The sequence below is a fragment of the Leptopilina boulardi genome, unplaced genomic scaffold (genome assembly GCF_019393585.1).
Source record: "Leptopilina boulardi isolate dan_hultmark-lab unplaced genomic scaffold, ZJU_Lbou_2.1 LbouV2_1, whole genome shotgun sequence".
NCBI lineage: Eukaryota > Metazoa > Arthropoda > Insecta > Hymenoptera > Figitidae > Leptopilina > Leptopilina boulardi.
The window spans coordinates 1,197,231-1,211,159 of NW_026137640.1; the positions used below are offsets into that span (position 1 = coordinate 1,197,231).

Sequence of the window (13,929 nt, forward strand, 5' to 3'; positions counted from 1 at the left end):
ACCCTGTTATTAAATACTAAATTGTAAACACAACACATGACATTTGTATAAACTAGTTTATTATTAACTAGTTTCTGGGTTATTATTATTCTTTTATAATTATAATTATCAAAAAAAAGGTGAAAATTACTTTCAATAATGGCTGGAGAAGTTATTGAAGATGCATTGCCATACATCGATATAGGTTATGATGAACCAGGAGTTCGAGAAGCAGTAAGTAAAAATAATTTCCTTTTCTTAAATAACTGTTTATCAAAAAGGAAGTTTTTTTTTTGAAACATGATAAATTTTTAGGCCTTGGCTATGGTAGAAGAGGAAACACGAAGATACAGACCAACAAAAAATTATTTAGAACATCTTCCGGCTTTGAATATGAATGCATTTGAAACAGAAGTTATGAAACATGAATTTGAGAGACTACAAAATTGTTTAACAATGGAAGTTCTTACAATGAAACGTTACGAATTACCTCCACCGGCACCGGGAAAAATGAATGATCTTTCAGCATGGACTGAAAGTGTTGACAATAGTTACGCACAACTTCAACATCAAGCAACAAGGTAATTAAAAATGAAAACTAAATTATCAAAATTATTTCTCTTTTTCTCTCTTTTTATTAATAAATGAATTAAAATTATATATATATATATATATTTTTTTTTTCAAATCATTTAGAATTTGCAATTTAGAACAAATGATGGATTATGGATGTGAGGCATGGAAATCATATTTAGAAGTTTTAGTTCAATTATTAAATGAATCACAAAAGCAAGTTCAAGGATTAAAAAAAGAAATTCAAGAAATAAATTGGCAGAGAAAATCAATGCAAACACAGGGTGGAGAAAAATTACGAGCACTTGAAGCACAATGGGTTGGTTTGGTATCGAAAAATTATGAAATTGAACAAGCTTGCGTACATTTGGAGGAGGAAATAATTAAAAATGGACATCATTTGGATTTACCTAATGTTGAACCTGATGTTCCTGGTCAAAATGCAACAGAAATAATGGCAATGGAGATAAGACAAAATTCATAAATTTCTAAATTAATTTATTTCTAATTAGTTTAACAACTTTTTTTTTTTTTTTTTTCTTTCGAGATCTGTTATTAAAAAACATCAATGTTTATTCGAAATGTAAATACGTAATATACAAAATGCATTTTTATTTTAAAAATTGGTTTTTTTTCTTATATAAGACAATAAGCACAACAATGAAGTTGAAAGAATGTTTCAAGACTTATAAACCAATTTAGTTCATTTGACTTAACTTCTTTTTATCATTTCGTTTGTGTCTAAATATACATATTTACAAGTAAATATCGTTGTTTACATTCAATATTTACCAAAAAAGTTTATTAATTTTTAAATAATATTTGCGCAAGTTAAAGGAAAGTTATAGATTTCCTTGAAAGCTGCACGGATTTTGACCAAAAAAAAAAATTACAAAGTAAATCTTGATTAAATACTTATGTGTATAAAAATACATAGATTCAAAATTTAATCGCGGAAAATGTAAAAATACTTTTCATGCAAAGTATCAATTACTAATTGCATTCAATCAATTTGTCATAAAGAAGTTTCACTTCCACAAGAACTTTGTGACTGTAGAGGTAAACTGCCTTTGTAACCTGATGTTTCTTCCTCCAGCATTGTTATTTGTTGTTTCAGTGATTTCACCTAAAATTAATTTTTTTTATTCATAATTTCAAACTATGTAGTATTTTTAAAAAATCGCGCCCTGCGCCTGCGCGTTAATTTTTTTTTTTAGGTTAGATTCACAATGGATCAATAAAACGTAACAGAGAAATATTAAACAAAAATTAAAAAAAAAAACAAAGTAATCAAATGATACGAAAAATTGCTCGATTTATTCAAAAGGTCCCAGGAGAAAAGTATTTAGCCGAGTATCGTTTTATACCGTTATTTTTCATTTTGGGAGCAGTTTTGGAATATTCCATGATAAATTGGCATGTAGGCGAGACTAATTTTTATCGTACATTTAAAAAACGAAGAGTTCAAGAAATAGTCGACGAAAGAATTTTAAAAGAATCGAAAAATTTAAATTAAAAGAAGAAGAATTATGATTGCCGGTTTATCTTGGCCTCGTTACATAACATTTTTCATTACATCAATGGCTGCAATGCTTGGAGGTTCACAATTCGTTCATAATATCTATAGACCATTGGATGATTTAGAAGATCTTGTGGCAGAAGAATTAGCGAGACGAAAAAAAGCAGAGGAAAAAGTGTAAATATGTTTGTATCGCTAAAATAATATTTATCTAGTGAAATATAATTTTTAAAAAAGAATTTCAGTGTTTTATTTTTTTTTTTATTTTGAATACCGAATGGAAAATTTTAAAAGAAATTTTTAGAAAAAAAAAAAAGGAATTATGTTTTTTTTGTCTATTACTTACTTGTGCTGCATGATTTTCCATCATTCCCATCATTTGTTGTTCCATTTTTTTCAATCTTGACTGGTATTTTTTTTTCGATTTTTCTAATGATTGAACAAGGGCTCTATTTTTGAAAAATTACAACAATTTTCATTAATTTGAAAATATAATGATTATATATAAAAATTGTTGACTCACCCATTGGCACGTTTCAAATCATTGACAAGTTCAGCAGATTGTTGATGCCTTAATTCCGAATTTTTATTAACTTCATCTAATGTTGATACAAGCTCTTGTAAACGTTCTTTTAATCGTTGTTCTCTTCCAATCAATTCAGATTCAATTCCTTCACTTTCATTATCACTCAGGCATCGATCCTGTTATTTTAATAATATAATTAATATTTTAATATTAATTGTTATTTTAATAATATAATTAACATTTTTTTAATTTTTATTTTTTTTAATTTTGTATTAAACCAAGTCCACTTCTGGGCCGAAAGGTTGAAGCTTAATTAATCAATAATAATTAATAATATAATTAACATTTTAATATTAATTGTTATTTTAATAATATAATTAATATTTTAATATTATAATTAATTACTGTTAATATTAATTTAAAATAGTTAATTACTTTATTTCCCATTGTTAGCATAGCTTGAAGATGTTGAATAGCTGTATGTTGAGCAGCAATTTGTGAATCTCTGGCATTTAATTTTAATTCTATTGTTGCCCTTTCTTTTTCAAGTAAAAATACACGGGCCCGTAATTCAGCCTTATCTTCTCGCATAGCCATTAACTCCTTGAAAAATAAAAACCGAATTGTTAAATATTAAATTAATATTAATTTTGTTAGATCAATAATAATAAAATTTATACTAACTTGCATAAGGACAGCGGTTTCTAAATCTAATTTTCGAGCTTCAGCTAAAGAAATTGCATTTTTAGAATTAAGAGGTTCAACATGAACGCTTTCAAATTCCACAGTTGTTGATCGCACCATTGAACGTTCGCTTTTCAATCTGCTAATGTGTTTTCTTAAACGTTGCTCATCCTCTTCACTCCATGCCACTTCGGATCTAAACATGAGATTTTAGAAACATTAATATATTACAATTTATTTATTTGATTTATTTATTTAATTTGACACATACTCATCGGATAAAATCAAATTGTCCTCCCAAGGTGCATTGAGATGAGAGCAATCATTTTCGAGTTTATTTAAAACATGATAGGCTATAATTTCAGCGGCTCTTCTATTATCAGTACATCTATCAATCGAAGATGCTAATTCACTTTCCAAAAGTGCGACGAGAACATCGTAAGCTTCAATCATACGATCACTATACGTGAGTGCAAGTTTCAATGCTATTGCATTTGATTCGTATTTTCCAACAAGAAGACTCAATCTAAAAATCGAATTAAATTTTCAAAAATAAAATATTAGAAAAAATTAAATTATTAAATGTACATACCTATCACATTGTGCTTTACTTTCATGTAATGTTAAAGCAAGAACTGCATTATTAGCACGCGCATGTTCCAATCTACTATTTAAACGTTCAGTTTCCACTTCAAATTGTTTTTCCGATCCATTAAATTCATGTAGATTTGAATGCTCCAATAGGTCCGATACTAAATGTTCAGCGACCATTGTGGAACAAACCTAAAAATAAATTGAAATTATTTTTGAAAAATTTCTTTTAAAAAAAGAATTTTGAAACTTACACCAAGATTAGCAATATCAGAACCAGTGATATGCCTCTCGTCAGTTCTTCTAAGTCTCACTCTTTCTGCCATTTTCAAAATTGGCACATCTTCTCGTGTTACACTTTTTGAAGTAGGTGGTGTTTGCAATGGTGGCAAAAGAGGAGAACAAGGTGCCGTTAATGGTTCCGGTGAACTTAAATTTCCTCTAGTCTAAAAAATCATAAAATTAAATTAAATTGATTTTTTTGTTTTTATAATTTTCAAAAAACCTACTCTAAAATCTCGACGAGGTGAATCACTGCATGTAGGTTGAGCCGAACATTGTCCATGTGATTGATTTCTATACTGCGCTAATTGTATATGTAATGAAGAAATTTCTGATCGAAGTGCAATTACTTCGTCTTGTAATGCTGCAACCGCTACATTTTGATAAGAAACAGCCTGCTGTGTTGGTTCAGGTGTTGGTAAATCTGCAGGACTATCTAGTTGTTCTCTATCCTGGAAAAAAATACATATTTTAGAAAATATTGAAAAATATTAATAAAAAAGAAAAATTACTTCATTTGGTCTTTGTCCGACTTCTTCGCAACAACTCGAATTTACATCTTCTATTGTTCTATCACCATCTCCTTGAATGAAACCCTCACTTTCTTCAACGGGATTTGTTATTGAACCCTCAGCGTCTCGGCTCGTTTCAATTTCTCAAAAAAAGAAAAATTTACATTTTAAAAATAATTTTACAAGTTTTTTAGAAAGTTAAAATTTAATTTTTACCCGATTCATCCTCCTCGGCAATAATATTTGCCCGTTGACGTTCCAATTGTCTGCCAAGTTCAGCTATCACAGAATGAAGTTCCGTTAATCTTTCCTCATGTCGAATATTTTGTTGTTCAGCACGTTGTTCGGCTCTTGTCGTTTGTGTTTCTGCTCTAATCAATGATGTTTCAGCTGCCTCTCTCGCTCGATTTGCAATTAAAAGTCTCGAATTTAATTCCGCTACTTCCGATCGCAATGATGATAGAGCTGCAATTTGCAACTGAAACATGAAAAAGAAAATTAAATAAAAATTTTTAATATTTTTTTTTAGAAATAATAATGACAGAAAAAAATCGGAGAATTTAAAAAAAAAAAAAAAGAAATAAAATTCTTTTTTAAAATTATCATTAATTTGAAAGCAGGAAATAAATCATATCCTAGATGGTACTTTCAACCTTGAGAGAGGAAAAAAAAAGTAATTCAACCAAAGTAGTGATACGGCAATGCAATTCGACATAATTATGTACAACGTATGTCCTTCGCAATTCGTTAGAGCGTGCCATGTGAATCAAGTGCGTCTAATGATAGAGAGTCATTTAAAGCATAACACTCGTTGAAGTAACACCTTTACAGAACGCAAATTGCGATTTTCATTTTTAGTAAGTAAAAATTTAATATTACATTTAAATTGTATAATTATTTAAATTTTTTTTTCTAATTTTTTAAACAATTTAATATTTTGTTAAATTTCTTTCAACCAATTTAATATTTTATTATTAATATAACAAACAATGGAAAATATTGAAGGTCAATTTGATAACAAATTCTATAAAAACATTTTCCACTTATTTTATTCATAAAATTTATATTAGTTTTTTTTTTTTCATTTTTTTTTTTTTTGACTAATTAATGATTGAATAATAGTTAAATTTTAGGAATAATTAATTGTAAAATTAAAAATACTAATTAAATTTCAGTTAAAGGAGAAAAATGGGTAAAATAATATTTTTGGCATTGCTTGTGAGCATGTTATACATTTCAATGACTCTGGCAGCTGATGATTGGGATGAATACATTCATCTTCCTGGTAAATCATGTTCAGATGCTCCAGCTTGTCCTGATAATCGACCTTGTGTTATGGCACCACCAAGATGTAACACCGGTACATGTAATCAATCAACACTAGTACCAACTTGTGGTCGCAAAAAATCATAAATCAATTCGAAATCCTCTATTTTCAATATATATTCACTTTTTGCTAAGATTTTTCCATACAAGAGTAATTAAAAAAAAACATTATTTTTAGAGAATTGAGATAAAATCTTTTAATTGCACGTCAAAGTTAGAAAAAAATAAATTAAAGCTTGTAGCACAAGAATTAAGTAATTATGTATTATTATAAATAATAATGAATATTTATAGCATAATATTTTACTTTTTATTCTTTAATATTTTTAACCGAAATACATTTTTTAATTTTATTTTTTAATTTGAAATTTTTGTATAAATTTTTCTTTTCAATAATTGGAATCTCAAAAATAGAAATTAATTTAATTATCGCAATGAGAAAAATAAAAAAAAATTTAATTTACCTTATTTGCTAGCTCCAACATATTTCCCGTTCCACCTGCAGCTGCTTCTACTAATTTTTGCAATGTATGAGGCTCCGGTGAAAGATCACGGGCCCCACTATCAAATTCCCAACTCTCATGTCTACCAGATACAGTTCCTAGAAAAAAAAAAAGGAAAAAATAAATATAAAAATATCTTTAAAATACTTTTAAATATTTTTGCAAAATTAAATTATTTAAATATTTTTTTTTTCAAATAAAGTGAAAACATTTACCAAGACTGTTATCACTACTGGTTGGAAGATATTCCGAAGTATGTGTTTGTGGACTTGTTCTATGTTTTCCTGATCTAAGTGCCTCGATTTCAGGACGTAAAGCTAAGCGACGTCTAAAAAATTCTTGATAAGAAATTCGACCATGTTCATCAGCGCCCAATTCTCTCATCAGCTCCTCGACAGAATTTTCCAGATTTAATTCTCTGCATACAATTAATAAATCCTGACTGAAAATTCAAAGAAAGAATAAATTAAATACATGAACAAATAATTTAGGAAATTTATAAAGTATATATATATTTATAAAATAAATTTCAATTTTTTTTGTAAAAATAAAAAAATTAACGATTAACAATAAAAAAAAACATATTTTCAATGTTGTTGAATTTTAAATGAATCTCTATTTTGGAATATGTAGTGAATATAGCACTCATATATATATATATATATATATATAAGTATGTAAAAGTTACGGATACAAATGTGTGCATTGAAAAGGCGAGCTCTAAAAAGCTATCTTAAAAGCACAGCTCTTCTAGAGAAAAGGGGAATGAGAGAGAGAAAAATGGTTGACGAGCCTCGTATGAATCGAAATATTAGCTCCAAAAAGCAAAAAAAAAAAAAAGTACACAAGGGTCGTGTAAAAGCATAAAAGAAAGTGAAAAAAAAGTTAGCATGCATCCTTAAAAATTGCATCCTTTAATCATCCAGTAAGGTGATAAAAATAACATAAACTAAATTTAAAATGAATTTAATTACATTGTGGAAAATAATTTTTGAATTATTATACGAATATTATACAAACTTTTATTACTTTAATTAATAATACTTTAATTTATAATTTATAATAAATATTTTGCATTATAAACAAAGGTGTTATTTTAGAAAATAAATTTTTCTATATTTAAAAAAAAAAAATTTATTAAATATTTATAAATGCTAAAATTTTAATTTAATAATTACTTTTCTTTTTTTACCTGTCTATAAAACCATCGCCGTTTCCGTCGCATCGCAGAAATAGTTTTCTTACACGTTCTTCGTCACAAATCGACCCAGCCTCACTCTCAGCATCCGCTGTTTGAGACATTCTCAATTAACCTCGATCTGGCCATACCGAGAAACCGGCTGTCATCAATATTCCCATGCTTTTGCTTTCAATATTTTTCATTGCTTTCGCCTTTTAACAATTATCAACGCTTGTTTTGACACTTGGTCTCTGTCTCATATTCTGTAACAGAAAAAGAAAAATTAAACATTTACAAATACAAAATGAATAATTTTAAATAAATGAAATCACGAGAATGTTATTGCAAATTTTTTTCCCATGATAGTAATTTTAATTTGAATCACAAAATTACATAAAATAACATTAAATAATATTTTTAAAAAAATATCCACGAAATTCTATATTTTAAGAAAATTATATATAATCTCCATTAATTATTTAGTAAAATATTTGTTTAAAATAAAATTTACTACCTTTCACAAAAAGTTAATATTCTATTTTTGGATCAGCAAAGAATAATGAAAGGAGTACATATAGTTGAAATTAAGATGCTTATGTGTACACAGTGATAATTAAAAATTCAAGTAAAATTCATAAATACCTTTTGTAAATTCAAAATTACTTTTTATAAAAATGTTAATTATTTCCTTAATTCATAAATAATAAGCAAGAGGTAAAAGTTATCGATTTTGTTGTATGATTATAGACAACTTTGACAGTTCGCGCCATCTTGAATTCAACTGTGCGTCCAGGGATGGGTTGATAAAATTTAAAGGCGTGTTTACATGAAACAAACATGAAAACACAACCTTAGAAATTACCAAAAAACACCCGCGAAAATCATCTGTCACTTTATTGTTTATTTCTCATTGAAACAAAACATAATAATAAAATCACAGTGAATTGTTTAAATATTTGATTTTTATTGCTTGATATTTTTAAAAAATATTTTTATTATAATTACTTGTATGTTGAAAAGTGGTTGAAAATTATTTTCTTACTGTTGTTATTAGTGATTTAGAGGTTAGAATATAATATAAGTTTGATAATTATTTACAATCAAATTTTCGTGCAATTTTATTAATAATAACAATTGAGATAAACATATAATTAACTTTATTATATCTATCAAAAATATAAAAACGTTTTTTTAAAAAAAAAGAATCACATGTTGATTTCTAAAGGTCTGACTATTCATATGTCACACTACTGACTATTCTACTTCGAAGCAATGACTTTGTTATTATAAATAATTGTAAAATGTAAGTAAAAAAAATTATATATTATAAATTAAAATTGAATATGTGATGAAAAAAATGTCTAAAAACAAATTTTTATGTTTACTTTATGTATAGCTCATCAATTTTTTTGATTTCATAAAATCCTGAGAAGATGAAACATAAAATATACAGGGAAATTCCTTTTAATAGACTCTGCGAATTATCATCACTATTTAAACAAGAGTCGTAAGTTTTCTTCTATTTCATTAATAAATCGTAAGAAAAATATAGAACAATTCATTCTCGATTGTCTTTAACTATAGACAATTAAGATTTAAGAATTATAAAGAAAGATTAGTGTTAAATTCTTGGTATTCTTGTGTGATAAGTCAACAATCTCTTACATATTTTCATTATCTAAAGTATAATAACAAGGTCTTCTTTTTTTTTTTTTTTTTAGAGAAAAAACGGATATACGAATTTTTGTCTGCAAAATATACAAATATTTGGTTTTTTTTAGGAGTATAATAATCACTTACCATTTTTGTATTTATTATATCCTTTTAACGGATAAAGACTCCTTTAATCATAGCATAAAATACGAAAGTTAAAAGCATAATAACTTTGGCAACAGGTTTCGTCTGGTTACAACTGGATCATTGCTGTTAGCTCTGGCTTAGATTGGTTCTTCATCTTTAAATGAAAAAACGAATAAATGGACAAATATTCCAGCAAAGGAAACTTTCATTATTTATTTATTTATGAGAGAAATTAAATTTCTTTTTTTGTGAAAAGAATTTTAATAATTAGAATATTATTATTCACTATTTGAACGTTTATACAAATAAATGACAATCAATTTAAAAAAAAAAAAAAAAAAAAAAAACCTAAAAATGAGTGAATATTAGTGAAAAATTGAAATTATTTAATTTAAAAAAAAAAAGAAGTAAAGTATTATGACTAATTTACCTCCGCATAGAATGGGGATTTTTTTCATTTTAAAATACATAAAACAATATACTTTCTAAGAAATCGATATTAAAGTTAAACAATTATTATAATCGAAATTGGTCATTTTTTTTATAAAAAATTTTTTTAATTTACTTTTTAAATAACTTCTTTTTTGTTGAAAAATATTTTATCACTATTTGTAAAACAAGTAGTTAATTATCAATTTGCAATAAAATATTGTTTTAAATAAAAAAAAAATTGTCATATTAAGACTCATTACACAGTAGATTATAGGAAGTTACAAAAAAAAATTAAATTGTTAAAGATAAGAATTCTACTCTATTTTTTAAAATGTAATTATTTGTAAATATTTCCAAGACGATAAATAGTTATCAAAAAAAAAAAGTTTATTTTAATAATTATTAATTTTTATTAATAATAATAATTATCATTAATTAATTTAATTATTATTAATTAGTTTAATTATTATTAATTAATTTAATTATTATTTATATTATTTATAATATATTTTTTACTAAAACATTCCATTTTTATATTTGCAAAAATGTTATTTTAATTATGAAAAAATCTCTGCTTCTTTTAAAATCCCTTATTTGTATACGATGTCTTTGTCTAATTTATGTTCGCAAAAATGTAAACCATGCATCCAATATCTAAGAATAGATATAAGATCAAGTCTAACTATTTCTACTTCTTCATGGTACTTTAAAAAGAGAAAAAAGAACAAAGAAAATAACAAAATTCATTTTTTCATAAAAAAAAATTATAAATTCATTAATTTTCCCATGAAAAATATTAATCTTTTAACAAAAAGAAATATTTTTTTTTTGTAAATAATAAAAAGAAATCAATATCATTGAAAATATTAACCTCCCTCTAAACTAATATAATTAAGTTTATAATAGTTAATTTTTTTTTTTTTTTACTACCGAGATGTAAATAATTTTTTTTTTTTATCTTATTTCCCTTGACATATACACAATCTGTCAATAAAAAATAATAATAATTATCGGGTAATATTACTCGTACAAAAAAGAAAAAAAAATTAGAAAAATAAGAAGTGCAAATAACATTAATACAATTGGAGAAACCGGTTCAATTTATAGGTAAGATTGAACACTTATCAGTCTCTATATAATTGAACAAAAAAATAATTTCCGAATTATTCGTTGAACAAAAAGCAGTTAGTCATTTACTTGCGTCACTAAACGGAACTTTATTAATAAAGTACGGGATATTTTTCTTAAAAAAAAAAAAATAAATAAATAAAAATATATTAATAAAAAAAAAGAAGTGTTACAACGAAAATATAATTAAATTAAAATGTAAAGAATTTTAATTGTTCTATAATAACAAAATCATTAGTCCTTTGACACGAAAAAAAAAATTTAAGTATGTATATATCTTATCACTATAAATATTTATCTTGAAATCAATATGTAAAAATAATTATTTGTCATTTTTAAAAATTCGTTTTTTCACTTTTAAATGATATTTTATATTATATTAAAAAACAATTAAATTAATAATTAATAGAATAGAATATTTTTCTTATAAAAATTTTGATATTTAAAGGACATTTAAAAAAAAAAAAAATTTCCGATATTCTGAGATTAAAATCCTAACAATGTTTTATAAAGAGCTTTTTAAATTATCTTTCCTATATTAATTTTCATACTACTTTGATCATCTTCATAATGAGTTCATAGATTACTTTATTGAGAAAAAAAAATTACATTATATTATTAATAAGAAAATTCATATCAAAATTTGAAAAAAAAATTCACGATTAAAGTAAATTATAAATAATTATAAATATAATTATTATTAAAAAAAAAAAATTACACTATATTATTAATAAGAAAATTCATATCAAAATTCGGAAAAAAAATTAACTAAAAAAAAATTTACGATTAAAATTATAAAAAAAAATTATTTAAATAATTAGAAATATATAATTATAAATTATAAAATTATAATGTTTTAAAGTAAAAAAAGCAATGAAATAATTTTTTGTTAATAAAAAAAAGTAAGGCGAAATTTTGTGTGTGATAAAAATAAAATAATATTTTCAGCTTCATTAAAATTTTCGTAATAATTTATTAATTTTTAAAATGTAAAGTCACTTCTTTGGAATTTAAATTTCTTTAAAATTCCAAATGACTCAGATTATGAATTATTGTCCGAGGAAGTGTAATATAATTCAAATGAATTAAATAAAAAAAAAAAATAAAATTAGAGGTATATTTTGAAAATTGTAGCACACGCCACTGCTCGAGTTAGCTTCGGGGTTAAGTAACTCAATAATATATACTGAATGGGGATCGTTGCTTTTCTTTAAATGATTACAAGTGGTATAAATGTAAGATTTCGCGATGTTTCCGATTAGTCACAAATTCGATTTTCATGCGGGCACACGCGCTTCTTACATTATGTAATAATTAAATTATTTTACAAAATATTTTAATTTACAATATTATAATATTGTAAATTTTTTTTTTTAATAAGTCATTTTTTTTAAACACAAGGGTAAGAAACAATTGTTGCTTTCTTACACTGAAAAAAAAAATTATTTGATTCAAATAAATATTTATTTATATCAAAAAAAAATATTTATTTTCAAATAAATATTTTTTTATATCAAATAAATATTTATTTTCAATTAAATATTTTTTTGTATCAAATAAATAATTTTTTGTATATTAAATAATTATTATTTGATTAAATTAAATTGTATATTTTATTTCAATTACAGAAATTATTGATTCAAATAAAATTTATTTAATTTCAAATAAAAATTATTTGTCCCAAGTTAATATTTATTTGATAATAGTCAAGTAATTGAGTATTTGAAACAAATAATTTTTTTTTTCAGTGTATCATATTGTATTATTGTACAAAATTATAAAGTTTGAGAATAATTATTTTGAAATTTGTAATTTAAAATCGCCTTTTTAGAAAAGAATAAACTCAATTATATTTTGAAAAAATATTTTTATCCAATTAAAAAAAATTTTTTATATCTCGGTACATATTTTTTTTTTCTTTAAATAAATAAAATTTTTTTTTTTTACTAAAAACTGTAATTGTTTATACTAATGATTTTGTCAAAGATTTACAATGATGAGACGTTTGTCGTTTGTTATTAATTTGCAAATTTATAATAATTATTAATTAATTAATTAATTTATTAATAGTATAATTTAAAAATTTAATTAAATAATTAAATATTATTTATATCTAAAAAAAAAAATGAAAATGAGTAGCTAATTTATTGAAATTATTTCCTGAAAAATTAAATAACAATTGATTTTAAATGATATATTTATTATATTGATAATAGTGATACTATTCATCATTCAAAAAATTGAAATTGACATATTAATGGGAATATAATAATATAGTGATAAGTGGTTTCATTATAAGTTATAACATTTAGAAAGAACAGTTTTCAGAAAACATTCTTAGCATCACGTACACCTATACACATTTTTGCCTATAATATGCAAATTTTCCGAAAAAAGTAAACAAATATATTTTTTTTTCCCAAGCCACTGATAAAAATTAAAAAAAAAAAATTATGTTTATTTGTAGCTTATTGTATGTTTAAGTCGTGTAAAAGTGATAACGAAGTGCAAACCAATATAGCTTACGCGTGTATTTGTCAAGAGATTTTCATATAAATCAACAAGACCGTGAGACAAAGTGACCAGTCGTATTCAGCGAGTCTTGATGAAAAAAAACGTTTAATTTCTTTCAAAAAAAAAAAAAAAAAAAAAAAAAAAAAAAAAAAAATTAAAAATAAAATAAAATAAAAATAATTTAAATTCAACAAGTGCTCGCCTATCATCATGATAAAAAAATTTACATATTTTGTGCATTGTGTCAAGGTGCTTGTGTAAGGATTGAGTGTGACACGTTAAGTTTCGATTTAGTGATATTTTTTTTTTTTTTTTAATTCCCAACAAGATGGCCAGAAAACTATCATTTCTCAGGTTATTTTCCATATTTCTTTTTTCTA

The 13,929-nt window shown here is 24.2% G+C and overlaps 6 protein-coding genes and 1 long non-coding RNA gene across 9 annotated transcripts in view; 5 read left to right on the forward strand and 2 right to left on the reverse strand.

The window, feature by feature from the left end:
• On the forward strand, nucleotides 1-1,318 carry LOC127288608 (pre-mRNA-splicing factor SPF27). The gene is made up of 3 exons (XM_051316201.1): nucleotides 1-213; nucleotides 295-560; nucleotides 676-1,318. The coding sequence occupies exons 1-3, from the start codon at nucleotides 139-141 to the stop codon at nucleotides 1,034-1,036; spliced, it is 702 nt and encodes a 233-aa protein (XP_051172158.1). The 5' UTR covers nucleotides 1-138; the 3' UTR covers nucleotides 1,037-1,318.
• Nucleotides 1,065-9,623, reverse strand: LOC127286787 (colorectal mutant cancer protein). Of its 2 annotated transcripts, none has more exons than XM_051313472.1 (15): nucleotides 9,476-9,623; nucleotides 7,688-7,938; nucleotides 6,711-6,937; nucleotides 6,457-6,593; nucleotides 4,883-5,144; nucleotides 4,667-4,809; nucleotides 4,382-4,606; nucleotides 4,127-4,318; nucleotides 3,874-4,064; nucleotides 3,553-3,807; nucleotides 3,282-3,477; nucleotides 3,033-3,200; nucleotides 2,595-2,773; nucleotides 2,418-2,520; nucleotides 1,065-1,678 (listed from the first exon to the last, which is right to left on the reverse strand). In XM_051313472.1, the coding sequence occupies exons 2-15, from the start codon at nucleotides 7,795-7,797 to the stop codon at nucleotides 1,568-1,570; spliced, it is 2,499 nt and encodes an 832-aa protein (XP_051169429.1). In that variant the 5' UTR covers nucleotides 7,798-7,938; nucleotides 9,476-9,623; the 3' UTR covers nucleotides 1,065-1,567. The 2 variants fall into 2 exon arrangements, with proteins under 2 accessions (XP_051169429.1, XP_051169363.1); XM_051313406.1 differs by lacking the exon at nucleotides 9,476-9,623 and adding an exon at nucleotides 8,318-8,456.
• On the forward strand, nucleotides 1,773-2,068 carry LOC127289232 (small integral membrane protein 4). Its single transcript, XM_051317079.1, has one exon. The coding sequence runs from the start codon at nucleotides 1,847-1,849 to the stop codon at nucleotides 2,066-2,068; it is 222 nt and encodes a 73-aa protein (XP_051173036.1). The 5' UTR covers nucleotides 1,773-1,846.
• LOC127289305 (protein brawnin) lies at nucleotides 2,082-2,310 on the forward strand. Its single transcript, XM_051317198.1, has one exon. The coding sequence runs from the start codon at nucleotides 2,082-2,084 to the stop codon at nucleotides 2,250-2,252; it is 171 nt and encodes a 56-aa protein (XP_051173155.1). The 3' UTR covers nucleotides 2,253-2,310.
• On the forward strand, nucleotides 8,499-9,543 carry LOC127289373 (uncharacterized). The gene is made up of 3 exons (XR_007844161.1): nucleotides 8,499-8,978; nucleotides 9,072-9,182; nucleotides 9,397-9,543. It is a non-coding gene; the product is annotated as an uncharacterized LOC127289373 (long non-coding RNA).
• The window catches only part of LOC127288344 (ATP-dependent (S)-NAD(P)H-hydrate dehydratase), a 24,096-nt gene continuing 19,661 nt past the window's right edge, over nucleotides 9,495-13,929 (reverse strand). Inside the window, exon 4 of the mRNA XM_051315778.1 lies at nucleotides 9,495-9,629. The gene's annotated coding sequence lies outside the window, so the exon portion shown is untranslated. The remainder of the gene's footprint in view (nucleotides 9,630-13,929) is intronic.
• LOC127286470 (bumetanide-sensitive sodium-(potassium)-chloride cotransporter) overlaps nucleotides 12,286-13,929 on the forward strand; it is an 18,952-nt gene continuing 17,308 nt past the window's right edge. Inside the window, exon 1 of one of the 2 annotated variants that reach the window (XM_051313095.1) lies at nucleotides 12,286-12,437. Coding sequence is in view for 1 of the 2 variants with exons in the window: in XM_051313019.1 (XP_051168976.1) it covers nucleotides 13,878-13,903 (26 nt within the window). In the remaining variant the exon portion in view is untranslated. Of the gene's footprint in view, nucleotides 12,438-13,389; nucleotides 13,904-13,929 lie in introns of those variants that run through there. The other variant, XM_051313019.1, reaches the window with a different exon arrangement.